This window comes from Vanessa tameamea, chromosome Z (assembly GCF_037043105.1).
Source record: "Vanessa tameamea isolate UH-Manoa-2023 chromosome Z, ilVanTame1 primary haplotype, whole genome shotgun sequence".
Classification (NCBI taxonomy): domain Eukaryota; kingdom Metazoa; phylum Arthropoda; class Insecta; order Lepidoptera; family Nymphalidae; genus Vanessa; species Vanessa tameamea.
In genome coordinates, this window is record NC_087341.1 from 697,619 (window position 1) to 724,368 (window position 26,750).

The 26,750-nt window shown below is 36.3% G+C and overlaps 2 protein-coding genes across 4 annotated transcripts in view; both read right to left on the reverse strand.

The window, feature by feature from the left end:
• Window positions 1-26,750, reverse strand: part of LOC113404001 (discoidin domain-containing receptor 2-like) — a 176,510-nt gene that overhangs the window by 108,258 nt on the left and 41,502 nt on the right. The window contains exons 4-15 of one of the 3 annotated variants that reach the window (XR_010309898.1): window positions 17,499-17,730; window positions 15,904-16,051; window positions 12,072-12,367; window positions 11,651-11,858; window positions 10,580-11,035; window positions 10,068-10,249; window positions 9,696-9,818; window positions 9,054-9,172; window positions 8,375-8,493; window positions 7,934-8,072; window positions 7,393-7,639; window positions 6,055-7,204 (exon numbers count right to left, since the gene is read on the reverse strand). Coding sequence is in view for 2 of the 3 variants with exons in the window: in XM_026644725.2 (XP_026500510.1) it covers window positions 7,013-7,204; window positions 7,393-7,639; window positions 7,934-8,072; window positions 8,375-8,493; window positions 9,054-9,172; window positions 9,696-9,818; window positions 10,068-10,249; window positions 10,580-11,035; window positions 11,651-11,858; window positions 12,072-12,367; window positions 15,904-16,051; window positions 17,499-17,730 (2,461 nt within the window). In the remaining variant the exon portion in view is untranslated. Of the gene's footprint in view, window positions 1-3,787; window positions 7,205-7,392; window positions 7,640-7,933; window positions 8,073-8,374; window positions 8,494-9,053; window positions 9,173-9,695; window positions 9,819-10,067; window positions 10,250-10,579; window positions 11,036-11,650; window positions 11,859-12,071; window positions 12,368-15,903; window positions 16,052-17,498; window positions 17,731-26,750 lie in introns of those variants that run through there. The other 2 variants (XM_026644727.2, XM_026644725.2) reach the window with 2 other exon arrangements.
• Window positions 217-2,654, reverse strand: LOC113403988 (uncharacterized). The gene is made up of 4 exons (XM_026644700.2): window positions 2,145-2,654; window positions 1,670-1,801; window positions 1,434-1,589; window positions 217-540 (listed from the first exon to the last, which is right to left on the reverse strand). The coding sequence occupies exons 1-4, from the start codon at window positions 2,556-2,558 to the stop codon at window positions 235-237; spliced, it is 1,008 nt and encodes a 335-aa protein (XP_026500485.2). The 5' UTR covers window positions 2,559-2,654; the 3' UTR covers window positions 217-234.

Consider the following 26,750-nt stretch of genomic DNA (forward strand, 5'->3'; position numbering starts at 1 on the left):
TAATATACATACATTAAAGTTTGTTCACCAACTTAACTGTAAATTAAAAAGTTAAGAACGAAAGAACTTATTAGATATTATTTTAACTCTGAACTAACGAACTTATACATCCTACGCGAGCATGAACACGCCCGATACACTGAACAGTGTTGCTAACATAGACTTATACATCTAAGTGTTAAAAACGTAAGTTATTGGAATCAAACCACGTTATCGTATGTGTCAATTATCAATTTATTCGGACACGTCTTCAGAAATATCCTCCCTTATCTTAATCTTGTTCTTGTCCTGCCTCCGGCGAGTGTATTCTGAATTATCTCCTTCCTTCACCACCCCCTTTCCCTCCACGACTTTTCTGTTCCTCATGAGGTTTTTCTTATTCTTCGTAATTTCCACTTTCTTCCCTCTATGGACAGATTTCGCGTGGCTCTCGGTCACCGTCTTCTCGTCTTCACTCGTAACATCACGCTTCAAAGCGCTCTTAAACGTCTGTCCGCGGCTGGGTTCGTGTAGCGAGAATGTTATTCTGTCGTGGTGAATCTAACGAAATTATAACGATTATATTAATAGTTTGCCGGTTGGATTGAGATGAAATTACTTCAGTAGGTTGCACCTCGAACATTATGTCTAAACATCTTAAACAACTTCTGAAGATAGTCCTTAGTCTACTATTTTAGTATCAACATTTTTAGTAAGAGCTGATTCAAATAAAGTCTAAAAATCACGAAGGTCCATTATCGTCTTTACCATAGGGCACGGGCCCAGGGCCCGAACAACCAGCAGTTTCCTTCAAACGTTTGTGTTCACGTTGACTGCTATATATATTTTCGAAAGTGATATATTTGTTTAGAAATAACTAACATATCAAAAAAGGCTATAAAATAGCCGTAAGATTGTACAACCAATCAGATTCCTACGAATATACGCACAAAATTACCGCACCGTTTATTTGAAACTATATTTAAGGCCTGGCCTTAATTATTTGTACGTGGTAGTGTATATCTACCAAAAGGGCTCCAAATTCATGGGTACCCAAGGGCCCCAGCATAGCTTGAGACGGCTCTGCGAAGGTCATTAGCAGATGGTTTGATGTACTATTCACTTTCGATCTATAGAAATCCATCGGCTAAGTGCCAAAGATAAGGGTATGTACGACACATTGGGAACAGATCCGATCTAATGTGAATCAGATACAAGTATAAATGAGAGACCCTCAGATAAATCTTTATAATATAAACCTAATGTCGGTAACAGCTCGGTTTGCCGTGGAATAGTACTTGAGTTAACAATTCTTCTGATAATTGAAAAATAATTGTATACCATCGTATGTAAAATATTGGAAAGCAAATGCAAATATATACGGATACCTCGTCAATCTGTCTCTGTAAAAACATTAAGTATTTTTGGAGGATTACCAATAAAGCTGTTCTTACCCTATATTCTACACTGAGATAGCATTCATCTTCGTCCTCACAGACGAGCGAATTGACGTCGGCAGGCTTAACTGCGCTGGTAGGTCGGAGTCCTACACGTACGAAGCGCCATAGCGAACGGATCCTTGGCCCGCACGAACGTACAATTTCGCTTACCTTGACAATAGATCAATTTAATTGTAATTCATATTCAAACATTATTCCAAATTTTAGTATTAATACAGTAAGCATTGCACCTTCATCTGTTCTCCACCGTCGCATGCGGTATTAGCATGAGACTCCACACCGAAACCGTTGATACAGGCGCGGTCGTCAGGAGTGAGCGCCTCTATTTGGAAAGCGCATTTTGGTATTGTGTCCGTTCGCTCCTGTGCAATTAATTATTTATTTAGAGTTAGAGATCCCAGTTTCTATTTTGTAGAGAATTGCAACGCACTGTAATATAAATTTGGGAAGGCCTTGTTGCCTCCTCAAATTATGTTAGCTATGATGCGCCTCCCATTATAATTGCAATGATGCCTTTTATCTAAATAAAATTTTAGTCGACTCTAAGATAAATCAAACAAAAAAAGGATGTCAGTTTCAGAAAAAAATTAAGTGTTACTGTACATTGCTACTATATAATCTATTCGCCATTTACGAAATAGTATAAGATTGTATCAAATGTTTCACCTAAACATATTTATTTTCCTTTATACATTAACTCCTTACCCATCCAATTTCGTCGCAGTGCTTCGGTTCGTCGTAACAAATGTAATAATTGACTGCCTTCGATCCATCCGTTCGTTTCTCATTCGACCAAGTGTACCAGTTCTCACCGAATTTGAACATGCTGTTTATATGATTCTGTCGATATATTAACGGAAACAACATTTCGTTCGGGTGCATCTGTTTTGGTTTTTCAGTTTGTTTCTCCTCCTCGAATTCTAGTTGCTTTGCCCTGTGTGCTTTCTTTAGGAACGGGAGCATAGTTATTTCGACTTTCTTCCTCGAATCCCATGACTCTGTTTGCGTTTCGTCTTCATCTCTCGAGTCTTCTTGATCGGAATGCATTATTACTTTGACCTTAACTGCTAAAACGGTTTCTAGGAGGTAGAGTATTACGAGAAGTCCGCCTCGTTTCATGTTGAAATGTTTATGCGACTGTATGGTTAGCGTTTGGGTATAGTTTTGCTCTTAGCTGTTTTGTTTCGTGAAGGATGTTGTTAATACGCCAATCGATAAGAAGAATAGTGTTTATACGCCAGAACTACGAAAAAATAAAGTAACCGACGTTTCTACATATTTTTTTCAAACAATGGATTATTTATTTTTATTGCTTGTTATAGTTTGAACTAGCTCGGCCCTACTTTTATACCCGCATATGCACAAACATACACATTTCGCTTATTCCATAACAATGTGTTTATAGTACACAGCCAAGTAAAAGCATATGAATGGCCCATTGCTGGGCATGAGCTTCTAGTCTTGAAGAGAACATTGCAGCTTGAATTTTACCCCGCTGCTTTAACGCGGGTTGGTTAATACACATTCTGTCTGAGCACGAGAGTATCATAAACACCAATTACATGTAAATATAATGTAAACCAGTTTGTATTGTCTGAACTTATCTTCGGTTGTGATAACTCGTTCCAGCCGCTGGGCAGTCTCGGGTGACTACTACTAATTACAAATCAAGTCGATGTCAAATTACTTCTTAGTAACTTGTGCTCTCATTTGGTAATATAGTTACTGAGTTTACAGTCTCCAACAATCCACTGAACATTTCAAGAAGGGGTCGTACACGAAGAGAAACACCGCATAAGTTAGAATATTGCTTTTATTTGGGTACAAAGATGTAGAGTATAAAATAAAAATACTGCATTTGGTATCAACCTCCATAAAACTTTGATTATGAAAATTAAGCATTTCATCAAATACACGTTTTACACTATAAAATAAAATTAAAGCGTAAGACATATCTATAGACCTAATTATTATTTATTTATCTAAATAGAAATTGTATAATCGTATAGTACAAATGAAAAAGCGAATGAAGTTTGGACCATTGTTAGGAATTTAAGATTTCCATAGTGCTGAATATTTCTTTACATTAGCCGTATTCGTATTTACAAGTCATAAAACATCTAACGTGATATTCGCTTTAGGGATAAAAGTCGCACACTAAGGCAGAGAGGGTGTTTATTATTGTACATTGTTATTAGTGACTAATTTAATTACCTAAAGATACGCGGCACTATAGAGAAGGAAGGAGGGGCGGAGGCGGGGGGGGGGGGGGGGGCGTCTGGGGGCTCAAATATAACTACACTATCTATTGTCTACAAGCTAGACAGTAACAAGAAAGTAAGGCCAGGTTCGTAAAGAAAAGTCTTATAGTTTTCTATATACTTAAAAATTACATAGATCTCTTGAGTCTTACTTCTAAACGCTTTTAAGCGCTAAACTCGCGCTCTGTCCTTGTCCAGCTTAACGAGTATCAATACGCGCGACAGGAACAGAGAATGAGTCGGCGCGATCTTAGCGTTTATTCGATAAGAATACACATTAGCCTATTACATTGGTTCCGTCTGTGTACAAGTTCAAACATGTCTACATTGCAAACTAAAGACGCTCTTATACTACTTAACATTAAAGTGCTAAATATATAGGCTCCTAACATTAAGCCGTCGGTTCGGTCCACGGGAACGTAACACCTAGTGATACACTATTAAGGCGATCGGATTATCGTATCGATTCTCACGATTATCCGAACGCGATACGATTTATCGAATAAAAAGACTATCTAATCGATATATTGTCGTTAACTGTCAACACTAACTCGGAACCAGCAAACTACGGAAAATAGACATATGTATATCTATAGTGTATATAATACATCTATTTATTTATAATTCTTTTTTTTATTTTTTATTTAAATAATTCATTGTATCGACTTTTAAAATGCAACTATATAAACTTACATATACACAAATATAAGATCACTGTTTTATTGTAGGTAATATAGGTGTTGTATGAAAATAAATTACTATCAGGTCGGTAACTTTCTAAGTCGAAGTTGTCAATGGTCGAGGGGGGAGGGGCTGTCTTGTCTAGTGTCTATTAAACGTAGCTCACTCGTGAGTTACGCGGCGGAGGAGAGGTACGTGTAACATGTATCTGATAAAACATGTGTTCTTGGTTCTTTCTGAACATGTTGAAAGTAACGTTTAAACAACAATTGTTATATAATACAGTAAATATTTTATATAGCTATCAATACTTATTCCATGATATTTATATATTTTTTTATTACATATTAGGGTATTTATTTAAAATTCCAGCTTTCAAATCCATGTTACACGTCAGATCAGATAAAATTATTCATCGACTGTTTACAAATTGGCAACACTCGACACGACCTACGACAGCTATTAAGCTCATAAATTGAAAAATACGTGCCGTTACACTAACAACAACATAAGTAAGAAGCCTCTTAAGTCCTGCAGCGTTAAGTCTAAATCTAGCTGTCAGGTCAGCCAACTAAACGTCACTTTAAAAACGTCCTAGAAACTATTAACGCTACATTAATAAACGTCTCTATCACACATCGTTTGAGAGAAAGATATAATAGATGTATGAATTCAACGTTCATTAATAGAACGAAACTTGGAATTTTCAGTCAGAAATGAATAGAACATAATAAATATATATGTTTGACATCGTACGAACTACGATAGGGGAGGCCGTGCTGAAGCCGGAGAGTGACTCAATTTATTTCCATATTAAGTACAAAAATGATCGTTTATCGTACGATAATCAGTCGAAATTATCTAAAAGCTTACGAGGTAACTCTCGAGATGAGAGAACTATTTATATATAAGTCAATTACGACAACTAGCCGAGGTGCGGTCGTTTCAGATTGGTTCATGTTCTCAATAATAAATATCCGTTGATATAATGTAACTAACTTTACAAATAATCAATATAATATATAACTATAATGCACGCTGTAAACAATGTCAATAATATCGTATATGGCACGAAATCTTTTTTTTATAATAATAAAAATACTTAAAATTATTGTTTTAAAAATTTCGTTGTATGTCAAGATGGATTAAAGCTTTTAATTTCAATCTGTATCTTTAAAATTATTAAGTACATGTATTTCTATATCTGCAACGGAAACTACAACATTAACATATCAGCGATATCCCAAAAGTTTATAATATATCTGAATATATAAAATATTTCGGGTCAATTTTTAGGCCTAAGTCGCACGCAAGTCCACGGCCGCACCTCAAATTTTATTATGTCTTTCAAACTATAGTAAGTTTAAAATATTACTCAAATATAATTGAAAGTTTATATAAAAAACAACTATGTAAGCACGTAAATTACATACAAAATAATGGATAGTTAAGTGGGTCTAACGTATACTGACACTCGATATAATGTCAAATTCGTTCATTATTTATACATCAAGATACGAGAACGCGTCGAAAAAAATAGTGGCCAACAGTCGGTCACTAAGTACACGCACACTAGTCAAGTATTATGTCGTTTGGCGAGAGTCAAGCGTAGCTGTCACGCACACAAAGATAATAAAGTTGGCTCGATTATTTTAGTTATTTTGTAGCGCGACACTCTATTTAAATATATAAATAATGGAGGATCAAATTTATCTAATCATCCCGGATACGCCCAGGTCATCGTAAGCCAAGATGCCGGTTTTCACAAATCATTTCTAAACAATAAACACATCTGCAGGCTTTAGTTGTAGTCTAAACTGACTAAGATCAGAGTAATTTAACACAATTTCAGTCTTTCGGTAATCTTGCAATTAAGATATCTCCGTACCTCAATGCGATCGTGATTGCGGCCCATCGGTCCGATACAAAGCGTCCAGATGTGTTCAGTTACTCTAACTATCATTCGATGTTTTCTCTTAACCGACGAATGTAAATGGAAATTAAATGTAAATTCATATCTATCTAAAACATAATTAAATAATTTAATTTAACACGATATATTCTTATATAGGATGTCATAATATATAGCCCATCGATATAAAGTAAAGCAATACATACAAAAAACGTATTCAAAAAAATCCGGTATCTCAGCTCGGGAGGGAGACTCCACACTTCCCCACCATTAAAGCGAACACTTGACGCATCCCATGCATCGACCGCGTGGTCTATAATATTTACAATAGACATTTTGTTTACGGTAATTCAAATAGTTGGCAATTTCTGTGTTCGCTACGGATTGTTATGCACCCAAAAGTTATCAACAATTACAAAATAACAATTCTTGTTGACAACTTAAGTTAAATATGGAAACGTTATTAAAGAGTTGCCTATTTTCCTTTTGTGGAGACGCAGCTCAAACTATGTCCAGTTATTGTTCCAATGGTTTCAATATGTGCTTGTGATCAAAACTTAGTTGATTCGTAATAAGATTTACGACACAATTAACTTTTGCTCTACATTACGCTTTAATAGTGAAGGAGTAATAGAATCGGACTGGTAAGAGAATCAATCGTAACAACCGCACCCACAGCTAGCCGGTTAAGTCCAAAGGTACCCCGGGGGGACCGCCAGTCACGAGGTAGCGTATCCGAGGCCTTTTCTCTGTAAGAACAGATGTATCTCCGCGAAGGTCGGCCTCTCCAGTTCGTCACGTCTCCAACATTCACACATGAGCTCGTAGATGTCTCGCGGCAGACCGGGGCAGCGGTCGATGCATTCGAAGAGGCCGTCGTCAGCTTGGAGATGAGAAAGGTTCTCCAACACCTAGGAGGAGAAACATTTTTGATTCAGTATATATAGATCATAATTTATGACAAATACAATCGCAATTAACGTGTCCTCGGATCGAATCTTGTGAATGACAAGTACTGCCTTTTTGGCTTAATAGTACTACAGTGTAAAGTTTTTAGACGGATATAAACGTCCAAGACACGGATTATCTTTCCCCTGACCTCAGCTTCCGTGAGATGTTCGTAAGGGCGCCTCCTGCAGATTGTGAATATCTCGTGCAGAGTGACCGCGAAAGCCCACACGTCGCTCTTGGTGGTGTACTTCCCCCTCAGCACGGACTCCCACGCCGCCCACCGCAGTGGTAACGGGATCCTGCCGTCGACCTTGTAGTAGTCGCACGCGTAAGTCTCGTTGTCGGTGCCGAAATCGCTTATTTTAATTTGATAGCCCTTCCCAATTAGACAATTCCTGCAAAAATAAAATACAATTTAATTAAACAAGAAAAGGTAACAAATTAAAAATCTACGTTTTTCTATTTCTATCATTCATATAATATTGTATTAAATATTTCGATTCATTTATTTCCTGTTCGGCTTTAATAAAGCTTCGACCTTATTATTCTGCAAGTGCCAAATATTCCATACGTTGTCAGTGCTTTTTCAAATGATGAAAACAAAATTATGGTGGAAAAAAATACCTACTTATAACTACGGACCCGCACACACCCCTACCGGGAGTAAAACATTGTAAGCTAAAGCATACCTCGTAGCGAGGTCTCGATGAACGAAGTTGAGCGACTCCAGGTAGTGCATGCCCGCCGAGATCTGCGTCGTGATGTGCAGTAACGTGCCCGTGCTCACGCTCCCGGGGGGAGACGTGCGGAGGAACGCGCACAAATCACCTGGAAACAGTACGTCGTGTCATGTGTTCTGATAAACTGTATCCAATCACAATAATAACTATTATATTTCAAACTATTTCGGTACTGTTTTTTATTCTATTTGAAGTCAACCATGTTTCAATGTGTTATTAATTTGACATGAACCGAATTTTCTTATTTATGGGATTCATAAAGTATGGCGAGTCTTTAAAGTCCTATTGTATTTAATAGAACAAACAGCATTGCCTGTAACCCAAACGAGATAAGGTATTTAAATATAAGAAAATACAAGATTTCACATAATATCATCTGATATCGTTTACCTAGTTCCAAGTACTCTAAGACGACAGCCAGTGGTGGGGATCGACATGCTCCCAACACTCTCGCAAGATGAGGCGACGAGAGCGCAGCGAGAATGCGTACATCTCTCTCGAAATCCTCCCTGAAATAAGTTTTTATTTATAACAAGTGATTACTTTAGATAAACACCATGAAATTAACAGACTTTGATGATTTTCGTTTTAATTTATTTATTTTCAAATTAATAAACTATTATTTTACATATGTAGGCGGACTGGCAAATTGGCGATGTGATGGTAAGCGGTCACTGTCTATGGATATCATACTGTAAGAAATATTAATCAAACGTCATATCCCCAATGCGGCTCTAACCTCTCTTAGTGAGACGTATGTCTCACACTCAATGTCTTCCATTTAACAGCTTTACGTGCTGCCCGAGACACTTAATTTTTTTTTATTTTAATGGGTTTAGTCTTGGTTTCAAACCTGGGATATCAGGATATGCAACTATATGAACTAGGCAATAAACAAAAAAGACAATCTGTCATACTAAATAAACATTAAAAGTTCAAATTGTAAGTGTACAAAAAAAATCATATTTAAGTTCTTAATTTACGCCAAACTGCCTCGTCTGTTAGATAAAACAAAAATTAAAATGTACAAAGCTAAAGACAATAAAATATAATAAAAAGAAGCGCATACATGATATACCTCTCCTTCGCGGAAGCGTCGTGGCAGAGGAACTTGACTGCCACCAGCCGCTTCTCCGAGGAGATGATACCGTTATACTCCGGCACTCCATCTGCTTCCGCTACATATACCTGAACGACCATGGCGAGTTAAAAACATTACAATGATAAAAACAGCTTCTCACCGGCATAAGGTTTTATTAAAGCACATTCAATAAAAGATGATACAAAAAAAATTAGGCTGCTTTGTATAACGTATGGACTTTTGCCTAATATTGTTTATAACAGTGATTTCAAGCGATTTGGAAAACGATAAAAAGTGATTTATATTATATTTTACTCAAGGCTTCGGGTCTTTTATTAGAACACAGAATTCTCCGGAAGCTGCTTGCATTGTATAATGGGTAATCCAGTCCCGAATCCAATGGAACCAAAGTCAGCTAACTCACCGGCGCGTCGGTGATTGCTAAGATTTATATAAACCAGGAAAAGAAAATGACTAAACTGTGTTAGGTGCTATTGTTTTTACTAGGATCAATGCAATTTTCAAACACATTTGATATATTCTGTCAGCCATTAATTGCATTCCTTTTTAAATCCACAAATAAGGTATTTTTGGTAATTTTTTTTAAATAAAATTAATCCGGTTACTCACAGTGCCGAATGCACCCTCAGCCAGCTTCGAGATCATGCGGAGTCGGTGTCTCGGGAATTCGATGACGTTGGTGTTGTCCAAGCGACGCTTCAGATCGATCAGCACCTCTTGTTGACTGGGGGACTGAGGGAGGGGTTTAATATGTTGTAATATTTGGATAAGACATTTATTAAACAACTCTTGTAATAACTTTAACTCACTATAGTATTAGGTGACTATGTATGCAATACAATGATTTTATTTTTAGAGCGTAAGAATCAGAATTCTAAAACAATTGATTCGTTTTCAGTATTTGTTTAGATTTAAGAATACATATTTATAATTAGCAATTACCTATTACGTCTATGGCAGTAGGGATAGTTGACAACTCACCCTTGTGCTGTGCTTCGAACGTATCGAACCGGCTGCTGACCGCCTGGTGTCGAGATCGAGGGTCTCCATATGGTCGCTGACGAGCTCGGTGGCGCGATCGGAGAGACTGTCTGCTAACCTCCGCTTAGTGAGGAGAGGGGCCGAACTAAGTTCCGGCACAGCGTAGTCATAGTTGGAGCTATCTGTTGTGGGCATAGCGGATCGTGTTAAATATTACAAGAATTTCTTACTTCGGGAGACAATTGAACACGAGAATACTTTTGTATTTGAGTTTCTAGAAGAAGGTAATGTTTTCCGCATTCAGTTATACGTCCATTCGTTTAGGCTAACAGCCTGTACGTCCACTAAGCCAAACTAGAGCACGTGTTGTTTTAAACCACACCACATCACACCGAAATGTCATTGAGATAAAGGACAACCTTCGCACTGCGTTCGTATGTCACGCGTCATGTCTTTTACTAAACTCGATATTCCGTCAAAGTAAAGTAACAAGATATTATTACAACTCTTACCTGACAAAGCTGTGTTGGAATCCTTAACGAAATCCTTCATCTCGAGCAAGACTGTACTGTAACTAAAATACGGAGCGCACTTCAGAGCCTGATACGGCTCTTGGTACTCATCGGACTTGACGTCCAGCGGGCAGTCGATTATCATCTTATTGTCGGGCAGCATGGAAGTACCACAAGGGTTATAATTGTCTGCGACTGTCCTCTTCTGCGCTATCGTAGTTTTAGCTAGCGGTGAAGCGAAGCATTTCCTGTGTCTATGTCTATGAATGATGAGGAAGACTGCGACGGCCAGGAGTATCACGAGCGCCGTCAAGACCCCCACAACGATGGCCATGTACAGCGGGTCTTCTTGGTGCGCTGTGGATATTGGCAAGTCCTTTGTGGGAGGTGCTTTCGTTTTGTCCTTCGCGCCGGTGGGCTTGAGGATCTCTGGGGTGTAGTTTCCTTGAGCGACATCTGTCGACAATGATAAGTTTTATTGTAGATTCAGTAAAAAAAAAGATAAAGTACAAATTCATGTTTATCAAACAACAAAGATGAATGTAATATTAGTGCTGTATTGAATGAAATTGATTGACGAATGAGTGACGAAGCCCAGCAAGGTGCACAATTATGCATAAATTACGCAAATATTAAACATTATTCGTGATATTCAGTATTTTTGGTGTTTCATTTCATTTAAAAGATCAATTTAAAATCGAAGTTTTCTAACTGACGATTGAGCACCTATATTTCATCTACTTATTATGTGTTCGTAATTTATTTCCTGTTCTGCGCTAAAGAAAAACATCATGAGGGTACCTGCATGTGTCTAAGGTCAATGAAATTCTGCCACATGTCTATCCACCGACCCTCATTGGACCGGCTTGGTGGAGTAAGCCCTAAACCTTCTTCTCAAAATGGGAGAGGGAGCGCTTTAGCCCAAAAGTAAGATATTTAAAGGCTGTTACTTTACTTTACTATATTTTTAAACTGCTTGTGAGATTCTTCTTCTACAAAGAATATTTTAAAGATAGCTACCGAGACATTTCCCGAGTGTCACAAATAAATAACTTCAAATTATTCACTCACCAGAGTCGAACAACACCTCGCTGATGAGTATCCATCGCGCCGAGAAATGGAGTTCGATCCGCACCCACTTCCCGATGCGATGGTGAAGCTTGATGCTTACGTTTCGAGAACTTTCGAAGATATTGTCCTCATTCGTCGTGTAGCGAATTGGCTCGTCTTGGAAGTGTCGCCCTCCGATGGAAAACGATATGATAGCCTCGGAGAACACCTAGAGGAAGAGTTGGAATTATGGAAATTGTACGAGTTATATCGCTAAGAGTTTTATTTCAATCAACTTATTTATATACTATTATTTGGGTCAATTTGAAAGGGAAGTGAAACGTACAAATGGTTAGACGTATAACTAAGAAGTATGTGCGTGATGCGCACACACACAGATAGACAGCGAACGGCTACGAGTGTAAGACATGTCAAAACCAACCTGAACATCCCTCATGAATTTATTATTGCAGTACAAGTGCACCGCGCTGAACTCCCTCACTTTATCGAATTCGAAGATGATGACAGGGGGATTCGGTCTCGAGTCGTTACGCCACCCCACCCAGGCGGAGGTCTTAGCCGCCTCGCGTATCTCGTCACCACCGAACTGCCCGTCGACGAGCTGCCCCAGTCCGCCTCGCAGCTCGTCACCCCACTGCCCGTCGTATATCATGTCGGTCAGCTCGACGCCGTTGCTCCTTTTGTCGCCTTTCGGCATTGAATACGAAACGATGCCAACTGTAAAATAAAATATTATTTATTTTATTAAATCAAATCAAAATATACTTTATTCGAGTAGGCTTTTACAAACATTTTCAAATCAGCATTTCTACAAAATTATATTAACTGAAGATATCTCCGGTTCGGAGTCTAGATTCTGCCGAGAACCAGCAAGAAACTCAGTAGTACGTCTTTTCCAACATTTGTAATACATTAGTATTAAGGCATTATGCCAATTAGTTATCCGTCTGGTGCATTCGTAGTGCTCTAGGTTTAGGAAGTGAGCCATCAATTGCCGTGATTTAGGGTTAAGACCACGTTTCGGTTCTATCGGCCAACGGCATGACGTTCTATGATCACAAACATCTATCCGCCGCCGCTCTCAAGTCCCTTGTGTGTGCGCGGCGGGTATTCTGTATACTTTGTGACTTTTCTTATTATTATAATAATAATAAAAATATGTAATTATTTATTTTATATATATTATTTTATTAGTTTTCTTTAACTATAAATTATTTCAATAACCACCAATTTCGATGTTTATTCAATACCGGACGACCGTACGCGACGGTCGTACATTTATTTGGTACAATCATACAAAGTTTGTGCGTAATGGAGGCCTTTGAGTGTGACTTTATTTATTTAAAACTAAAAATTCAAGAAAAAAATTATCAACATAATATTATATATTTTATTTCCAAAACTTTTTCTTTAAAAGTTTAGCTAGATTTTATTTTCCGACATTATAAAACGTACTCCACACATATGACGCTAGCGCACACGTCCTGCGTGCCTCACAAGCACCTGATTTATACTAACGTGATGTTTTATGTGAATATTATGATAACAATGGTAGTTATTTCTCACCAGTTGGATAATGTTAAGGGTTAACTCGTGCGGTTTTGCGTGACACGTCAGCAATTTAAATTATAAGTATAAGAAAACATTACACCTCAGGCTAATCTATCTATCGTAAGATTTTACATTTTTTTTTCTATATAAATACTACAACGTAAAGCAAAGACTTTGGAAAATTATTACTTTCTATATTTACCGTCCATTTCGAAAAAAGACCTAATGTTCTATTGAGAATACTATATTAATGATACATTACGAGGATACGTCCCTGTAACATGTTACAAGAAATCACAAAACGACGCAATTTTATTAGACATATAAAAATGAAATAAGTTTTTATTTATAGGATATCTTTGTGAACATTTTAAAGCGATCCAAAAAAGTACATTGTTTATGAGTTCACTCGAATACAACTTTCAGGATCATGCGAGGGCTTAACGATACTGACTAACATTATCAAGCCGTCCGCGTCGTCACTCGGAGTCACGTGACACGTGTGTCAAGACGGATCTGATCTGATCGGTGAAACATTAATATTTATAAATACATTAGTATAACAATTGAATTGCATACTTGTATTTCGAATTCAAAAGACATCTTCCTCTTAATTTGTAAATGGATTTTGAAAATACATTTTACTTTATATTTTTAAATATATAACGGTGTCCCTCAGTATGTCTGTAAGCAACACGACGCTGCCGGTTAACAACGGACGGGGATAAATACTTGGGACGACCGTGATGATTGTCAAGTTGATAATGATTATTTTATAGATTAGCGAAACGAAGAAATTAAATTGAGATTTTAAAAGAGTATGTTTATTAAAAGAACAATATGCACCTGATCTTATATAGATCAATTTTGTTGCTACTATCTAATCTTACTTATAAGCAAGTTTTAATCAATCTAGAACAATTAATTCACAATAAACAAGCACAGGTACAAGATACGTTTAAAAAATGTCCTTAAATTGTATTACATTTTTTATAAGGGTTGATTATAAATTTATGTTTATGTTTTTAAGATTTTATGTTAACAATTTAGCATTAAAGAAATAAAATAAATTACGTTATCGCATGGTTCCTTGTTGGTGTTCAGATGTGACGCGATAACAGTATAGTACCTACTAGGAACAGTTCGCAGCTAATTCCCATGCAAAGAAACCTCAAGATATAATTTAAAAAAAATAATTCGAACATTGAAATTTTTATAAAAAAAAAAAAAAAATAGATTATCATTTACATCAAAATAATTATCAAATACTTATGATAAAAGGTATAATTTGTTAAATTTTGACTTTATAATGACCCAGAAAAATAAATAGTTACAAATTAAAATTACACGTTCTTCGAAAACGAAACGTCCGATAGCAATCGCAGCGAACATTATTATCGTGAGTTCGTGACGTTTCAGCGAGGGCCGCATGGAATTGTTAAGAACGATTTCAGTGCATGAATGAAAAAAAAAAAAAAAAAAAAAAACACGAAAATTTCTCAAGAAGCAGACGTATGATTAGGCGAACAATTTTCTGCATTCGTTGTACGCTGCATGCGATGTTGAACGCGATAGGCTCCGGGTATTACCGAGAATTACCATACGAACAATTATTCTATGTATGTCTATTGATGGAAGATATGTCGAGCGAATTCAGCCTTTGTTGACATTTCGTCAGGGTTACGAGAACCTATATCATTTTTTAGTAGTGGCGTTTTAACAAATACGTTCGAAAATGTCGAATTTGTTTCGATCGAGAAGTATATCAAATTTATTACTGGTGAGAGTGTCGAGCTAATCGGGTAAGAAAAATATATCTCAAGTAGCCACAAATTTACAAATCTATATACCGACATACATAATCATATCTAACAACAGTCCGAAATCATTAAAGAATAATAAATCAAATATAAAAAAGGTTTTTTATTTTATATTTTTCAAAAATAGCTCAAAGTCTAGCAACCCTAGGTCTTATACAAAGAGTTCTCGTCAAAAGAATGGTTGTTACTCGTTTTTAGTCGCGCACAATATTGGAAATAATAGTTGAATGTGAAAATCATTCATTCATTCCTCGAAAATGCAATTATTATACTTTTTAAAAGGTGTATTGTGTTATGGGACTAACATTATGGCGTTTCATTGAACTTACTTAACATTTGTGCTATTTACTGTTTTAATATGGATAAATTATAGGACAGATTTTATTTAACAGTCTCGTTAGTCTAGTGACTAACATGTAAAGTTGCAGATCAAAACAGTACTAGGTTCAAATCCCACGTCAAGTCAATAAAGCGGTATAGCCTTTGGTCATATGTCAGCACTCTCTGCGAGTGTCGAAATTTGGTCTTGTCAGCTTATGGTCGTGAAAGAGCAGAGAGTAGACCAGTGAATGAGAGCTCGTGCAGTAAATGTGCTGCGCAGTTGGGAATGGTGTTCGTGGTCTCCACGGGTCAGAGGAACATCATCACCATACACACATACACCATATTGCAATTAAAAAACCTAATACATTTAAATATAAATCTGTTATTAATAATCGGAAGTGCCGTCGTTAAATGACTTCTTGTTCGAGAAATTCATAAACGCTTGAATGTACGTAATAAGTATGCCACCTCTCCTCTTCTTCCAAAGAGAATGATTTACCCGATATGTGGGAGAATACTTAACTTTTTCTTAATTAATATACATTGTTCGATCCTTACCGCTCCAATAACAGCCATAGAGCTCGACCCTCATGCAAACGGTACGTCGGTGGGAGCTGTAGGGTATGAAGCGGATCTTCGACGCCCATATCGGTGGTTCGAGATGGTTCTTCTTCTCCAGGTAAGTGTTCGTGTTGCCGGACAGTATCTATATTGAAAAAAAAAAAGTGAATTGATGATAAGGTTTTGTGACACCCGTCTGGATAGATCCACTCAGTCATCAGATATACTTAGTAGAGTTGCTTTCCGGTTTGAAGGGTGAATAAGCCAGCGTTACTACGGGCACAAGACAAGTACATTAACATACATAACTTAACATCAGGTGACCCATTTACTATAGTTCGCAGACCCAAAACATAAAAGTACATAACTTATACCTAGGAACTATTCCAATGTTTTCGATAGCGGTCTTAAATAAACCTCTTTGTTTGTTTTAAGCGAAACAATTCATTCATTTGAACGAATCAGTGACGTACATGGTACTATATTAAATGGCGTTTCATTAAAAATTTTACATAAAGTATAGCTTTAGTATCTATCTTTGCGTATATCGATTTTCATGCCCATAAATCGAGGAGCGAAGTTCCTCTTACGTTTAATCCCCCTATTGTTCATTCCATGTTTGAGGTAGGAACTAGCCGAGACATAACTAGTACTATCTTCAACTCTGACATTACATACGAATGATGATTATGTCTGTATGTATACGTGCATTAAGAACATTTTCATTCACTCACTTTTGACAGACAGTCAAAAGTTACTTAGTTCACCAATAAATAGGATAAAACAAAGTCGCTTACCGCTGTCCGTCCCTATGTATGCTTAGATCTTTGAAATGACACAACGGATTTTGATGCCGTTTTTTAATAGATAGATTGATTCAAGAGGACGATGCACAGTAAAGTTGACAAACACTGATAATTTTAGAGGTTTCTGAAGTGATGTCGTAAATAGACACATTTTTTAAACTTACATTGAAAACGCTGGCTGAACCCTATGAGATAGATCAAAATAATGTATTACAGTATTCTACACCTTAAAAAGGTCTTCAAAAAAGTCAACTATTGTATATGTGTATCTATTAGGGATAGCCCACAACAATCATTTTTTATTCTTTACTTTTTACGAGAAATAATGGCTTATTTTCGAAGCGATTTTAAGCAATACATCATTAATAATTATCTAATTAAGTATCTTAAATACATTGTGCATTTAATATAGATCAATATGGACCTTTACAGCATGTAATTTAAATGAATATTTTCGAAGATATTACAGATTAAAAACGCAGGCACATACAAACTGTGAACTGTGATGTAAGAACATTCTGTAGTATATTTAGTATCAGCATTGCACCCGTGCGAAGCCGGGGTCGCTAGTTAGTTGATAAAATATTATGTTTGGTCCAATAATTTCGTGTTCTGCTTAAACTTTCGAAAGTATTAAGTCTTGTAACTATGTTTTCAAGATAAAGACGTGCCGCACGAGAATTTTTTTATCGCAAAATTTAATCGTTATTGAATAAGTCAACTGCATGAAACCACTTGCTGTTGTCTTTGTGAACTGGCTGTGTAAGTTCATTTACGTTGTCTTACCTCTTGGCCATCAGCGGCGCGGTACCGCACCCACTTGCCGAGCTTCGGTCGCCAGTACTCTAAGACGTAAGCCTCCGCGTACTCCGCACCCTGACCGTTGCCAAATCTGCCCTGTGTACCGGCCCCTGTGATCACGTGAACGGTGTGAAGGTCTACCTCCAGCCACTCGGTCGATTCAGTCGTGATTTGAGACTTAGGACACCATGCGCCACCCTTTATTTCTTGATTTAATCTGTGAAGAATTAAAAAAATAATAGTTAAATAAAACATAGTATTTCTTACGTCTTAAAACAAACATCCTATTTTGTTAGGATACAATATATATTTAAATTAAGTTGATAAACAGACGATCAAGTCTCTTCTGCTGGCGAGTGCAGGAGATATTAGCGTTAATGTTCAGGGTCGCTGTTACGGTAAGATGTATTAACTAATTATATTTTTTCATAATTTTATCTTCGGTCAGTATTATATTTGGTAGGATACGTTGTATATTAAGGAAGATGTCTTCATCACAGACACCTCATGCTTAAGACTCTTCAGCAATAAATACCTCAATAAATACAAAAATAAAATGTGATTACTGTTGAAGCTATTGTATCCTATTATTGTAAGTATGGCACCTTTCGTAACGTGTTCGTAATATCAGGTAGCGCTCTGAGTTTTTACCAAAGTATTTTATTCAGTATTTCACTAATTAACACACGAACGGAGTAGTACGAGTACATAGTTCAAACTATTCCAAAGAGCTTTGATAGATACCGGCTAGCCATGACCGGCGGAGTTATTTTCTGCAACGGTATTTGCATTTGACAAATATTTCTAATGGTCCAAGAGACATTGCTCCGTATTTCAACTTCAGGATGTTTAGTCAAAGTAAAATATTATGCTGATTACCCAGTTATTCCTCTAAATACGTATATAAAAGCGAAAATTATAGCTTACGTAATTAAACATCATGACAATAATTTTTGAGTCTCTGGACTCAATGTTTCATCATACTGCGTTAGTTTAATTTTCACGGTTGAAATCCACACGGTACCGGGTCTAATTAATTATCTAACGCGGTAATTTTTTTATCTAACAGATTCATTCGCCGCTCGAATTCATTCATTCGAATTTTAAAACGCGACTTCATATAGACACGAGTACCTGTGACCACAACAGAGTGTGACATAAAAACTAACAGATATTTAAAATAATCAAACACAAACTAAATGGACAAAAATCCAATATCGGCTAGTAACAGTGAGCTCCGTTGTTTTATAATTAATCTAAGATTTTTTAAATGGAGAATTTAATTTACAATATGACGGGCCAATTTTAATAAAGACTAACCTAACCTATAAGACAATTTATATAAAATAAACAACAATTTCAAACTTATTTTAAATGGGCACAATTTACATCATGCATACAGTCTATACATATAATAAAATTGGAGTGTCTGTTTGTAATATTAAAATGACCGCTTTTTACTAAATGTATATGTAATCTATCCAATGTAGCCAATCCATATATTCAGGCTAATCTCTGGAACGGCTGGATCGATTTTGACGGGACTTTCACTGGCAGAAAGCTGACGTAATAAGGAGTAACTTAAGCTACTTAAAAAATAACTTTTTTGTTAAATTCAAACGTGCACAGAACACGAAGAGAACACGAGACACGAAGTCGCGGGCACAGCTAGTTTATTATATATATGAATGATGTTGGTTGTCCAAATCGTACGATGAATCTTTTCAGCACAAAAGCTTATACAACTATACTATGTATGTATATTTTCGAAATAGACACATGTGATGCTTTAAGTAAAGTTTTCATACACGAGCCGTCCGGTGATAATGGCAGCGGGGTCTACTCAGCGAGCACTTGTATTAGCAGGTTTAAAATTCAGCAGACGTTTTTAATATCTGTTTCTGACTGGCGGACTGACACAGATAATTCTAGCTGAGTTGTTAGAACTCTCGATTGCCAACTTCCCGAACGATTAGTGTCGTTTTAAGTTTACCAAGGCCATTAAACGTGGATATTTACGTTTTTGAAATAAGGCAATGACAATTAGGTGCTACACTCCTTAAAACTCTAAAACGATATTCCGATTGGGTATGTCATGTTTCGCAACTCATTCACAAAAAAAAAAATAGAAAATTATTCAATGTTTCCAGGCGAATACTGCACTTCATCGTGCAATTTTATATAATCTACAATAATATCTGTCTTTAGTAACTAAAAACAAATTGGGGTTTAAATAATGGTTAAACATAGAATAAGCAAACTTATTCAATGTTAGTATAAGTTACAAAGTTAAGTAAGTGAATGATTACCGCTCCAGACCAGTGGCAATGGCGCAGGAATAATTCGCATATCAACAGTCTGGGAACGTTGGTCAGGCAACAGGAAAATTAATCTTTGTGATACTTGGTCTGGCCAGTTAACGGATTTTTTGTTATTTCATCTATGTACTTATTTTTAACAAATGTATGGAATTTAAAAACTATATTGTATTTTGTTGTTCAGAAACATTACCGAAAAATACGTGTGTGCATATTTCAATGTAAATATTAAAGAGACATTTCAACTGATGCCGGGCAGCAGTAAGAACTATGTTAACTGGCTACAACGTATTCAAAGGAATTAAATTTTTCCAGCAATTCAAGAACTTTTTGTTTTCGTTAAAGTAACAGCAAAAGTCCATTATCACTAGTACGGATTCCAAGAGCTATTTGATATCAACGTGAAGTAACGAATTTAACCATATCAAGTTGAGCCCCGACGCGAAGTATTGTGGACGGTGTCAAAGGGTTTCGTATAAAAAGGATTTATAGCTTTACATTTCTGTTTGAATTTTACCGTCAAAAGTCCCGATAGACAGACAAAATAAGTGTTAACTTCATGTTAGGAACACAAAAAAAACTTCAACACATTCTCTTGGCGATAGGGCTTTGTGCAAGCCCGTCTGGATAGGTATAACCCACTCCTCGGATATTCTACCGCCAAACAACAGTACTCAGTATTGTTGTGTTTCGGTTCGAAGGGTGAATGAGCCAGTGTAAATACAGGCACAACACAACATAACATCTTAGTTCCTAAGGTTGGTAGCGCATTGGCGATGTAAGGAATGGTTAATATTTCTTAAAGCGCCATTGTCTATGGGCGGTGGTGGCCACTTACGATCAGGTGTCCTATATGCTCGACCGCCAACCTATGACATAAAAAAGAAAAACAATCATCATCACATTTTGGCCAATTTTTATAAAATTGAATGAATTATACACCTGAATCACTCCGCCCATTCGTGAAAATCGTATAAAAATCCGTTTTGTATTTATTGAGTTTATCGCGTACAGATGCAGCGGGAAGGACTTCGTTATAGTGATAACATTGGTAATTTTAAACGTGACAGAAGTGATCTTTTGCGCGCCAGAATCGCTTTATTGTAACAGAACACGGATCCTAAGAAGTTCAAGGAAATGTAGTAAATATTGATCACATCACTTGTATTCAACTTTCGATCGTGTTATGTATGTGGTTTTCACACTGGTAGAAATATGTCAGCACATTTGGGTTAAGAATACCACGAGTCGTTAGGACATGCGACGTCATTAACTTGTGACGGTGGATTAGGCAGGCACGCTTGTTACACGGAAGGAACTCTTATATTTTTTTTATTATAATATGACAGCGAGGGTTTTTAATGTGCACGCACGGCTGACCTCGGGTACTTTATTATATTTGAAATACTCTCTTATGTCCACAGCTAACATTAAACGTATAGTAAACATTAGATCTATAAATATTACAACAAAAAATCTTTTCAAAATTACAATTTTTATATTAAAAGGTTTTATGTGTAATACAAAACTGTAACTGAATTCGGCGCCGCGGATGGAAAACATGACAAGGGAGAATGCTTGTGTGGGATGACGTTTTGTAACATATAAACACACATGCAGCATGAAGCAGCGCGGTGGTGTAAGTTTCAGCCATAGTTAAGAAGCCACTTTATCAATTATCGCCACAGCTGAACATGCTAGCGAGAGTATTTGAACCTTCAGCTAACAAACTTTTTAGGAAGAACAAGGACTTTAAGGATCATGTATATTTGTATTAAAACCGAAAAAATAAAATAAAAAGCCGAACTGCTCGTAATACTTTTCTTTGTTGCAAATAATTCGCAACTACAACTACTGTGAATGCATACAAAAAAAAAAAACATGAAACGAGTAGTTCCTTTGTAATATGAATATTTAGATTAATGCTTCGTTCGTTGGCCATTTTTAATTAACTTTCGAAATCATCAATTTATCTCCGGTTATTTTCTACGCAAAGCTCGAACTGCAATAATTAAACGACAAAAAACTAGACTTCAAAGTAAACTCGAGACGTATTTTTTTAATTAAGCACATTATATCGTGCATCGACTGCAAGGAACTATAAAGTATTTTATATAATAGAGTATAGTTTTATCCCGTCAGTAAATTGCTTTATTTCTATTTACCTTTGGCGCAGATTGGATTGAATTCTAGTGTAGCGAGGGATATAAAACAATTGCTATCGATAAGATTTCTCTTAAATTATTTTTACTAGATATTTTCTGTTGTTACGCTAGCGCTAATATACAAACAAATACCATTCAATAAGAGTTTCTGTGCTCGCAGCGTTTCGCTTTCGTTTGATTTAATTTCGTCTGTGTGTAGACAATGAAGTCCCTCGCGATTAAGAAATATCATGAACATTATTATTGTTGTTCATATTCAAACCCGGGCAAGGAAAATTGCAACACGCAATTTTCATGTGTTTAATATTCATCTCGAATTATGAGGTGAAGACAGTGATCGCGAGGAAACAAGCATGTGTTGGTAACTGTTTGGAGGTAGGATGAATGATGTGTGGGCGGTGCACATGGCTTTAACGAACCAAATGAAGTAAATAATTATGTTGTATTTTTTTATTGGGAGGCATTAAAGAGAGCTAGATGGCTAAACTAAACTTTGATGCTAAGTGGTGACCTTCACCCACGGGCATCAGCCACAACAACAATGTTATAGTCCTTGCACATGTAATAAAACTGTTTTGTTTACTATTCATCCTGACCACAGATATACAATTTATTGCCGTGGAATAAAAAGACCACCCATTTACCAATTATTCACCGCCACAAACAGTAGGTCCGTCTCTCAGGCAAAGCCGTACAAGGGAAATGTGTTTACGGTATCCGTGTACGTAGTTTCAATATTTGAGTGTGAAAATTAGGACAGAAACTTTTGATATAAACCTTATCTTGAACTGGCTTTACGCAAACGGAGCTTGATATAAAATTCAAATATAAATTTAAAAAATGAAAGTTAAAAGCGAGCACGTTAAGGAGTAACCTAAGTAAGGCTAATCCAGGCAGCGTCTTATCGGCCCCTTTGTAATCGGTCACGAGCGAGGCTTACGCCTAATTCCATAGTGTTCGTCGAACATAAGACCTGTAGACCTAGGGCCACTGCTACGGATTCCGTATCAATTTTAAGGAGTTTTGGTATGATTTCAATTGTTATTTTATTTTGTCGATTTGTAAATTTTCTTTTCTGTAGTTTTTTTTATCGAGCTATATGCTGAAATGTGTGCCAAGCCATCCCAAAAAATATCAATAAATGATTTTGATATTAATTTACATTAAAAGTTCGATTCTTATTCGAATTATACTTAGTCAACATATAAAAACATAAAGTATACTTTATTTCGTATATTATAAAGCTAAGGTCATACTTGTTGAACCGAAACAAATAGCTCTAAATATTTCAACATTGCTTCCTATTCCACGCGAGTTCGTACGACGCGTTAATCGTTATAATATAAATATTCCGAAACTTAAAACAATCTCTCATGTGTATAATGAACACGTTTTCTGAGAACAAACACTTTTAATATACAGATGTTACAAGGCTGAAAATCGACCACACACCAAGACAAGCATCAACCTTACTTAAACTGTATCCACGCAAACTTTGTTTACAAGCAATGTTTAGTTATTCAACGTTTGAAACAAGACAATGCTCGCGGTTAGAGACGCTTTTTTATATTCAATGTTATACATAGCTGTAGTCGGAATTCCACGATAAGATATTATAATATTAATATATTGTATCGATACTTGCATTATTGATTGAAAATAATTTCGCGTTCGAGTCTCGAAAATTACACTCCGCTTCGTATTTCATATAGCTTGTAATATGACAAGTTCGTGGTTGAGTTTTAGCTAAAACATGCGCACAAAATATTCTCTACGAAGAGAGGCAAAGATAAATCAGTCCTTTGCCTTTTCTATCCACTGTTTATCAAACATTTTTATGCAGCTTTGTTGTAGCGTTTTATTTTTTAATTCAAAACGTTATTTATCCACTCACGAATGTAGTAATCGCAGAAAAATAAACGAAACATCTAAAAATTTTCAATGATGATTATGGTCGACAACTGGGCGAACTTAAGTTATTATAGATGAAGAAATCTCTCGAATACAAATTATCTTTCTAGAAAATATCTTGTCGATCGGCGTTGTTCCGTTGATGCGTGAAAGATGGGCAGGTTTATAGTAATGGTTTCCGTACCCGTCACGAGAATCTTTAGGTAATTTCCACTGAATGATTTTTTAGTTTCGAAAGATAAGAATCGCACGAAGCGACGGACGCCGCTAGCACAATATTTTCATAGAACTTACATTACAAGTTACAACACGTATCGACGGTGAGCTGACGAGCAATCAGACTCGAGAATAGTTACGAGCTATTAGTGCATTCATTTATCGTGTGTCACGGCGAGTGCCGCCCAATCAAAGTGGCTCGCTTCACTCATTACTGCTTATTGACGCGCGCTCCACTCTTAAAAATAGGGTCACTTTAACATCGATAAAATTAGGAAAATTCCCGATTCATGTGGCACACCTCATAAAGTCTTTCGCGAATCGAAGTTCTCGTTCATCAGTTCAAATTATTAGTCTACTAAAACCACGAACGAGACGGCGACATTGACGTCGAACGAAGTGGTGTTGCCATCTCACCAGCTGTGACCGCAATCAATGATGGCCGTCAGTCGAGCGCACTTCATAAAACGCCCTGCATGTTTAACGCCCGATAATCCTGATTACGATGTCGGTCGTCTAATTGAAATTAAACTTGTCGCTTGATAAAAGTAACCTTTTAAATCTCATATAATGAAATTTTGTTTTTCTATTACAATATTTTTGATAACTAAGTTCTGTTCGTTTGATAAAGGAAAGCATTGTGACGAGTACCGACGCAGAGCGGTGGCCGTACTCTTCAATTAAAAAGAGACCCATGTTTCTAGAAGAAGAATACTCGCAAATATTTATATATATCTTAGCTTAATATCCCCCAAAACACATGGAAACCATTGTAACCCCATGTTCATAAACTTACTACGTACAGCACGTAAAGGTACGACATGCTCTTCATTCACGACAAAAATATTTTTATATAAATCAATTTCATAACAAAGAATAGTTGACCTGAATATTTATTTCGGTCGGTGATTATTGTTTATTTCAAGTTATTTGTGCGTTTAGATATGGTGTGTCATGACGATAGCCGGCCAATCAAAGTGACTCGCTTCACTTATTAATGCTTATTGGCGCGCATTCAACTTGACGTTTCTACAGGGTTACCAGATCGCCGCCGAGACGCGGAAAATTTATAACTAAAATATTTAGAAATTTATAATAATCAAAATCCAAATTTTATATACACATATAATAGAAAAATGTTTATGAGATATTATATATAGGGAACCATTTTGGATTGTGTAATGCTAAATTATTAATTTTATATACTCTTTTTAAACATAAACACGTCATCTTAATGAATAAAAATAATGAGTAACTATATTATCAAAAACAATGTCCCAGAAATAGCGTTCTTCTATCTGGCCACCCGAGATATCAATGATGCGTTAAGGAGCGCCTTTCGTAATTGATATCATCCCGTACTCATTTCACAACACGCGACGGAATCAGACGATATCAGCTTCAATGCCTTGTTATTAAGTGCTAAAACGTTAAGCTAACACTAAACCAACTTGGCTTTAGTCGGCACTGCAGATATTTAATGGCTTTAAATATAACAAACTCAAAGATTACACTGTTTGCTGCTAAATCTTAAGTTTGTTAGGGTATAACGGAGAGGGGAGATATTACAATGTTTTTGGTTGATCGATAGCATTACCCGAATGCGGCTAATAAGTTCGCCGAGCTGTAATCGTAAACGCACGCATTGCATGCATTGTTTCATAGCCCATTCAGCCAACGAAACCGGTTGCTAAGTATTCTGCAGGCAGTAACAATAGCTTTTATTCTCACACGACCTAATAAAGTCCTCGTTCAATTGCAGTGGGTCAAATTAATATGGAGAGCTTACAGAATAGGCATTAATAGTTTTTCAATGTAAAATCAGCGTTTGAAAACCCTGAAGCCATCAGGCTTTTCATGAGCTCACATGGAGTGTTTGTGCAAATATTTAAAACTAATAGAAATATTTGAATATTGCTCCAGAGTATTTCAAAATGAATTTTTTTCCCTGTTACAAAACGAAAAGTCAGCTATTGAAATGTCTGATGTCATGAAAAAGCACCGACTTTTTATTTGGACGTTCTGTAAAAATAAAAGAAGTAAGTCAGCGGAGAGGCTTCGGAAAATCGCGCGATGGTCCGAGAAATAGATTCCACGTTTACATTCAATGTATACTTCGTAAATACGTATTGTTTCGTTTCAATACATACAAACAACTTGTAGTGAATCTTTTAAATGAATATAGCATTGAAGTATTGTAATAACCTACAAATACCGTTATTTCAAAGTGATTAAAATTATATTTTAATTGTACAGGTTTTTAAAGCCGCAATTTTTCCGATAGACTGATCCAACAATTTTAGTTTTTTCCCCCCTGATAATGTGATTTGATGACGACTGTTGTTTCTACATTTAGAAAAGGTATTGTGTACGTTTAGAGAAACATCTGCTCGAGTAGTTCGTCATTTTAAGCCAACTCCGCTCTCAATAAAGGTATACCTTGTCTTTAAAGAGTTCGTCCAGTAAAGATGAATCGTTGCACTAATACTTTCTACATAAAATAAAACCTTCATACAACTATTACAATTTTAAATACAAAAGAGTTATTTCTAGCGAAAGATGTATCGAAACATTATAACATTGATATGAAATTTTCACACGTATAAGATAACATTCACTTTAGCTAA

Bases quoted from the DNA above. Each gene is read 5' to 3' on its own strand.
- LOC113403988 (XM_026644700.2), bottom strand. From the start codon at position 2,558: ATGAAACGAGGCGGACTTCTCGTAATACTCTACCTCCTAGAAACCGTT. The intron at 1,802-2,144 runs GTAAGGAGTTAA...TTAATTGCACAG, and splicing joins ACTGCGACGAAATTGGATGG to GAGCGAACGGACACAATACC. The intron at 541-1,433 runs GTAAGAACAGCT...TAATTTCGTTAG, and splicing joins ATCTCAGTGTAGAATATAGG to ATTCACCACGACAGAATAAC.